Source organism: Pyxicephalus adspersus, chromosome 3, assembly GCF_032062135.1.
Source record: "Pyxicephalus adspersus chromosome 3, UCB_Pads_2.0, whole genome shotgun sequence".
Taxonomy (NCBI): domain Eukaryota; kingdom Metazoa; phylum Chordata; class Amphibia; order Anura; family Pyxicephalidae; genus Pyxicephalus; species Pyxicephalus adspersus.
In genome coordinates, this window is record NC_092860.1 from 88,767,669 (window position 1) to 88,775,744 (window position 8,076).

General features: G+C 36.6%; 1 protein-coding gene across 1 annotated transcript in view; it reads left to right on the forward strand.

Moving 5' to 3' along the window:
• The window catches only part of RAP1GDS1 (Rap1 GTPase-GDP dissociation stimulator 1), a gene marked incomplete in the record, with an annotated part of 62,980 nt that overhangs the window by 37,105 nt on the left and 17,799 nt on the right, over positions 1–8,076 (forward strand). The window contains 2 exon segments of the mRNA XM_072405591.1: positions 1,448–1,594; positions 8,007–8,076. Of these exon segments, the coding sequence (XP_072261692.1) occupies positions 1,448–1,594; positions 8,007–8,076 (217 nt within the window).

Here is an 8,076-nt window from a genome sequence, read left to right on the forward strand (position 1 = left end):
TATATATATATATATATATATATATATATATATATATATATATATATATATATATTCTGTTGATGTCTGCTGATAATATGAAAAACTAGTTCCCTTAACAAATGTGTGGGTTTCAGACCCCAAAAAGGTCTGGAAAAACCCTTGAGTGACTCAAACAGAGCATGTATGGTCATTTACTGGCCTGTCCCCACACTTCTCATTTTGCTTCTATATATATCATAGTTGTCCTCACTGAGCAGGAAGGTGTGCGAGGGTGTAGGCCAAGTGTTTTCCATGCTCTTCTAATACACAGAATAGATAGAGGTACAGGTACATATAGGTATCTTCTTTTTAAGGGAGCCAGTGAAGCACATTGAAAGAATATGTACATATTTTTTTTTTCTTTCTTTCTTTCTTGGCAGAGAACTTCCATTTCAGTACAGTTTTAGTACCACACATTAAATCATTCTAGACTTGCTGTGTTAGATTACATTTACAATGAAAGTCTAACCTTATAACCTTAAAAATAATTATAATGGAAAACTGTGTGGAAACATTGTAGTCTGTTTATACTGCTCTGAATGTGATAAATTGCCAGTTAGTCATGCCTGATTCTTTGACTTGTTTAGTTGCAGACCTGGAACATGCAGTCTGACAATGAAGTCAAATTGAGTCCAGAACAACATTATTTCCTAGTTAAGCATTGGTGACTGTTGAAGCACTGAAGTCATAAAACCTAAAGCAGGCAAATGGTTACCAAAGATGAGATGTATGGATTTTTATTTTCTCTCCGTCCATTTCTAAAATTTACAAAGCCCCATCAGGCAGTAGGATAGCCTGCTTTTTTTTGTACTACTGTAGTGTCTCAAGTGTATGTCAATTCAAAAACGTTTTTTCCAGTTTTTGGGTGCGGGAGTTTTGACTTGACATGCAATAGGTATTACTTCCATGTCTCCTGCCTGCCCTAGCCTTGGACCTGCTGTTTTTATCTATTACTCTTCTTTCTTCTCCTTTCAGCATGTTTCTTGTTGGCACATGCACTAACTAACTCCTTGTGCTTCTTCTCTCCCACCCTTGTCTGATTTTGGCTGATTACCAACTGCAAGAGGCTGATATTAAGTCAAATCTGGGTACAAATATGGAGTCAAATAATATTTGAATTTTTTTATTTTTTATTTTTTTAAATTGAATTCAACTGGCGCAATATTAAATTCAGCGGTGCATTTATTTGTGTTTTGTTTACCCGGAGTTCATAAATAAATTGGCATGACTGGCTGTCAATAGGCATAATCGGATGAAGTATTGGCCATATTTCTCTCGACACAGGTTTCCTATAAACTGAATTGGCAAATCACCTTACATTTTGTTTACTGTTAGATTTTTTTTCTTTTTTTTATTGTATAATATCAAATGAGGGTTCTGCTAACGGAATGCTTGCTTTTTAATGTGCCTTTTTGTTTGTTTCCAGATGAGGGCAGGCACGCGGTTGACCAAGCGGGTGGTGCAAAAATTGTATTTGACCATTTGCGGTCAATATGCACTTTAACAGATCCAGCAAATGAGAAGCTCATGACTGTCTTTTGTGGCATGCTGATGAACTATAGCAATGACAATGGTAAACTAACCGCTTTATCCAGATCCACACTATAAAAGCAGCTCGACTAACGAGCCAAGCATAGAAATGACAGATTCTTCACTACTCAGTTTAGCTGCCACTTCACACACGCTGGTAAATTGTGTGTTAAAGGGGAAAAAAAACAATAGAATTGATTTTTGAAAAACATGTTCTGATTTCCTTTTGAAGTCTTTTAAAGCTGGTGTCGCAATGTCTTCAAGAAAACTGAAGTGCTAAATGCAAAATAAATTCTTTCCCTTACTATGCTTTTCATTTAAGTGTGATAGTTGTGCAGCCAGATGGATGTGTGCTGAATCTTGGAAACAATCTGTTCTGTGCCCTGCTGTTCTGCAAGGAATTCTGTGCAGTCCTTATAGTATATACGGTTGTGCTGACCCAGTAATATGCCTCGAACTTCTCTTCTAGGTTGAGTAGGCATGCCTCTGTCTTTTTGATTTGCCCCAATTTTTTTTCAGGTCTAGTGGTAATATTTTTAATATAAGCAAATAAATATAAAGGGTATCTTTAACATGATTTACTTCGGGTCATCCTACAAAATCAATATTCATTCTGTGGCAAAGATAGTTAGCTCTTCTTTGAAGCAAACCTAAACAAAAAATTTTGGTCTGCCTTTCAGAGACTTTAAGATTTATATGACAAGCATTAAATATAGCGCAAACCCACTAATCTTTGTAGCTGCAGACAATGTAGAGGGCTGTTTATCCTTTTTAGCTTTGCAGTAACTTATTTTGTTCTCCTTCATCGGGGAGGTGCCAGACCAATAGGCATGTCAAACAATTCATCGTCCAAAGAAGTTGTAATCCAAGTAGGTCTTGCACTCCTCTTTCCTCTCCCCCAGGTAGGCTGCCAACTCAGTACTGAAAAGAAAATAAATAGGGTGGCTCGCACCCCTAACCTTTGCTGCCTCCTTATTGTGCACTTACCCACCCCTAATTTGCTTTAGGGACAAACATCTGCCCACCCAAAAAAATGGTGTCATGTTTTTTCCTGAAAAAGTAAAGGGTTTTCTTTGCTTTAAATTTTGACCATAAATCTTTCAACTTGCTTTTTGGATGTTACCATGTAAATTTGGAAGGCCACCAGATGCTGCTTTGTCAGTCACTCTAAATTTAAAAAATAAATGTATTGCATTTATAGCTTTCTGAAGGTATTGCTATTCTGTTTTTTATAGCGGTATGATTTTAACTTCAGCTTTGTGAATGCAAGGACTTTTCTGAGTAAAGGTAACTTGGTGAAACTGTAAAGAGTCTAAAGCTTCACCTGCTGCGTGGAAAGGATAAATATGAAATGGTTGTTTGCGCCATTACAAGGTTATCCAGTTAAAAAGAAAACTAATTTTTATTCCTAACTGAAGCATTATATATTTGAAGTGGTAAGGGCAAGATGATAAGGAAGGGGGGAGTACTGGGATGTCCTGCTGGGGGGGAAGCATGCCTGAAAACCATTATATATTGGTTATTTCCTTTCAAGCAGTGCTCCTTAAAATGGCTTGGGATATTTTCATACTATAGATCTTTTTATGTTTGTGTGTTTAGCTTGGGTAGTTTCCCAGTTGGAATTGGGTTACTGCATACAAGGCAGAAATTTTAAACAATTTTAAATTTATCTTACTATGTTTTAGCTTTGTTTTGTTTTTATCATTAAACTCTAAAAACAAGACCTTTAACGTCTTTGCTGTTCAGGTCAAATGGGGTTCCACTTGCAAGATTATTTAAATGTTTGACGCTTAGCGCTTTCCAATGCTGTGCCCCAAGTGACTTCCCTCTCGTTTTATAACATTACTGCCACTTCAGTACTAATGTGACCTTACAAAGCCTGGCATCAGAGACATTGGGCTTAGCACAAAACTTGTCATCCTACTGTCCATGTTAGGGAATAAGAATGCCTAGTTCTATTACTGAGCCATTGTAATGGGATGTTCTTCTTTTTCAGAATTATTTGATGTGATCTTTTCCAAGCTTCTATACCAATGAGTCATATTTTCATTGCTTCAATTTAGCACCTAAAAGTAATTTTCCTATCTTGTATGCGCAGAATATTCTGTGTAGCTTTCTCCAGGAATATTACGGTTTGCTCTCTGCTCCATTTTTTTTATTATGTACCCTAGCTTTCCAGATAGACCATCATATCACAGTGATGTCATGCATGCTGACTCTAGAATGTCTGTCTTTTGGTAATAACTGATATTGCTTCTTTTGAAAGTTCTAACAGGGTTTTCCCACTGATCAACATATAGGGGGTTCTTCTTTTCTAGCTATTATTGGTTTCATTTCATCTTAGATTGTAAGCTGTTTTGGGCAGGGTCCTCTCTTCCTGTTAGTTTATCTGTTTGCAACCCCCTATTAAACTGTATATAATTACAGCTTCAGTGCTCAACCCAGACATTTTTTTTACCCAGTAATATGCCTCGATCTTCTCTTCTAGGTTGAGTAGGCATGCCTCTGTCTTTTTGATTTGCCCCAATTTTTTTTCAGGTCTAGTGGTAATATTTTTAATATAAGCAAATAAATATAAAGGGTATCTTTAACATGATTTACTTCAGGTCATCCTACAAAATCAATATTCATTCTGTGGCAAAGATAGTTAGCTCTTCTTTGAAGCAAACCTAAACAAAAAATTTTGGTCTGCCTTTCAGAGACTTTAAGATTTATATGACAAGCATTAAATATAGCGCAAACCCACTAATCTTTGTAGCTGCAGACAATGTAGAGGGCTGTTTATCCTTTTTAGCTTTGCAGTAACTTATTTTGTTCTCCTTCATCGGGGAGGTGCCAGACCAATAGGCATGTCAAACAATTCATCGTCCAAAGAAGTTGTAATCCAAGTAGGTCTTGCACTCCTCTTTCCTCTCCCCCAGGTAGGCTGCCAACTCAGTACTGAAAAGAAAATAAATAGGGTGGCTCGCACCCCTAACCTTTGCTGCCTCCTTATTGTGCACTTACCCACCCCTAATTTGCTTTAGGGACAAACATCTGCCCACCCAAAAAAATGGTGTCATGTTTTTTCCTGAAAAAGTAAAGGGTTTTCTTTGCTTTAAATTTTGACCATAAATCTTTCAACTTGCTTTTTGGATGTTACCATGTAAATTTGGAAGGCCACCAGATGCTGCTTTGTCAGTCACTCTAAATTTAAAAAATAAATGTTTTGCATTTATAGCTTTCTGAAGGTATTGCTATTCTGTTTTTTATAGCGGTATGATTTTAACTTCAGCTTTGTGAATGCAAGGACTTTTCTGAGTAAAGGTAACTTGGTGAAACTGTAAAGAGTCTAAAGCTTCACCTGCTGCGTGGAAAGGATAAATATGAAATGGTTGTTTGCGCCATTACAAGGTTATCCAGTTAAAAAGAAAACTAATTTTTATTCCTAACTGAAGCATTATATATTTGAAGTGGTAAGGGCAAGATGATAAGGAAGGGGGGAGTACTGGGATGTCCTGCTGGGGGGGAAGCATGCCTGAAAACCATTATATATTGGTTATTTCCTTTCAAGCAGTGCTCCTTAAAATGGCTTGGGATATTTTCATACTATAGATCTTTTTATGTTTGTGTGTTTAGCTTGGGTAGTTTCCCAGTTGGAATTGGGTTACTGCATACAAGGCAGAAATTTTAAACAATTTTAAATTTATCTTACTATGTTTTAGCTTTGTTTTGTTTTTATCATTAAACTCTAAAAACAAGACCTTTAACGTCTTTGCTGTTCAGGTCAAATGGGGTTCCACTTGCAAGATTATTTAAATGTTTGACGCTTAGCGCTTTCCAATGCTGTGCCCCAAGTGACTTCCCTCTCGTTTTATAACATTACTGCCACTTCAGTACTAATGTGACCTTACAAAGCCTGGCATCAGAGACATTGGGCTTAGCACAAAACTTGTCATCCTACTGTCCATGTTAGGGAATAAGAATGCCTAGTTCTATTACTGAGCCATTGTAATGGGATGTTCTTCTTTTTCAGAATTATTTGATGTGATCTTTTCCAAGCTTCTATACCAATGAGTCATATTTTCATTGCTTCAATTTAGCACCTAAAAGTAATTTTCCTATCTTGTATGCGCAGAATATTCTGTGTAGCTTTCTCCAGGAATATTACGGTTTGCTCTCTGCTCCATTTTTTTTATTATGTACCCTAGCTTTCCAGATAGACCATCATATCACAGTGATGTCATGCATGCTGACTCTAGAATGTCTGTCTTTTGGTAATAACTGATATTGCTTCTTTTGAAAGTTCTAACAGGGTTTTCCCACTGATCAACATATAGGGGGTTCTTCTTTTCTAGCTATTATTGGTTTCATTTCATCTTAGATTGTAAGCTGTTTTGGGCAGGGTCCTCTCTTCCTGTTAGTTTATCTGTTTGCAACCCCCTATTAAACTGTATATAATTACAGCTTCAGTGCTCAACCCAGACATTTTTTTTAAGCCGGTGGAAAGAAATTGTAGGTGGGTGGCAGCCCTTTTATTGTGACCAAACTCTTTAGTAACCGCCCAAAAACAGCCGGGTGTGTGCTGAAAAGTGCCGGGTGGTATGCCTAGCTAAAAGGGCCTGGGGAGAACCCTGAGTTTAATGGTGATTATTATACAAAATAATGTCCTATAGAGCACATATTTAGATAGCAAGGGATTGCCAAAAAATGGATAATTATTTTGAGTTTTATTAAATTGATTTAATTTTTGTTGGATTAGGTATCACTTTGCCCATTATGAAAAATTGGCCCTGCAGTATTTCTGAATGTGGAATATGGGCTCATAATTGCCAGATCCTAGATAGCATTGTGTTCTGTAACCTCATATTTTAGTGTGACATCTGTTCAGGGTTCAAACTGGCTCTAATATTCTGATGTGACACCTTTTGAACACTTTTCACTTCATTTTACTGAAGAGGATCCTGATGTTGCCTGTTAGGGTATTGTTGTAGCAGACGGGAGTCCCAGAGGTTTCACTAACCAAGTTTATAAGGTAGAGGATTGCTTTTTAATACACTTAAATACACCTTTTACAGGTCCTAAAAAAGGATCATTGTGGTTGGGATTTTAACTTATCATGTCTAATTACGATTCCTAATGTGTTTTTTTTTTTTTCAGGAACAACTTCAGATTTATTGCATTGCAGCTCCGTTTTAGTTTTTGCTTTCTGAAACTATTAACATACCGTTTACCTCCTTAGTCTCTGCAGGTTTGACATACCCTCTAGTTGCCAATCATCTTTCCTTCAATGCAAGCTTAATTAATTGTGACCAATGCCAGCATTTTATTTGACCTTAACTAGTGCAAGTGTTTTTTCTTTCTGTTGCATTATTTCTGAGCACTAGAGTGTGTTAACAGTTCATTTACATATACCTGACAAAGCATGCTTTTATTTTTGCAAAGACCTGTTGCGCCTAAAAGTGTGTATGTACTACCATGGGCTGCCTATCCTCAAACAGCCTTGCTTTACTTTGTAGCACCAATACATGTTGTTTGTTGTTTACAGCAGTTTTATGGTAGCATATTGCTACTTTAGGGTCAGCCAAATATATAGTGCCAGGAGGATTCTGTAGACTCTTCTTTGGGTGAACTATTTGAAAGATGCATATGACTACATTGGCTTTAAAATAAAAACAGTACTGGAAAAATATTATTTGCGCATGCCTTCCATACTTACTGAGATTCTGAGATTCTAAAAAATTAAAACATCTACATCACCAGCTTGAAACTGGTAGGCAGAGTTTAAGTCCTGAATAGCAGTGACAGCCTTAATGCTTACTCTACCCCCTACCACTTCCCAATTCAATCTATATGAATTACCATTGATACTTGGTAACTTGTATTACCTGGAAAGTATTTTCTGATTCCTAATGTAAGTTGGAAGAATAAATATTTTCACTCTATACATATTGTAAGCTTTTGCAAAATAATTTACTTGTTAAATGTCTTCTGGAGAGAGGGGCATCAACTACCATGGAAGCAGTAACATCAATGCTGCAGCTCACCTTTTATTTATAGAGAACTTGGCTTTGCTGAGAACCTTTTATTGTGCTTTTTAATGTAAATTAAAATTATCAGGCTCAGTGATAAAATTGTCATTAAATGCTTGGAAGAATTACCCATATGAGCTCATACATGGATGGTAATAAGGATCCCTGACAATCTTTATGTACTTTATCAGACTGTTGCCTCACTGGACATCATGTGCAGTTAAAATTTGTGTGACCACCAAATTATAACTGCACATGATGACCAGTTATGTGGTCACACAAATTAAATTGACCTTGAGTTAAAAAAAAAAAAAAATAAATAAACTTTTTGTTTCTCTCCTGTTATTATTCATTCTCAAGCAGTACCTAGCGTTGTACCTTCTTACATTATGTGATGATAAAATCCAGTTCTCTAATTCAGACATGGTTTCTTTGTACTTCCAGATTCTTTGCAGGCTCAGCTCATAAATATGGGAGTCATTCCCACACTGGTGAAGCTTATTGGAGTTCACTC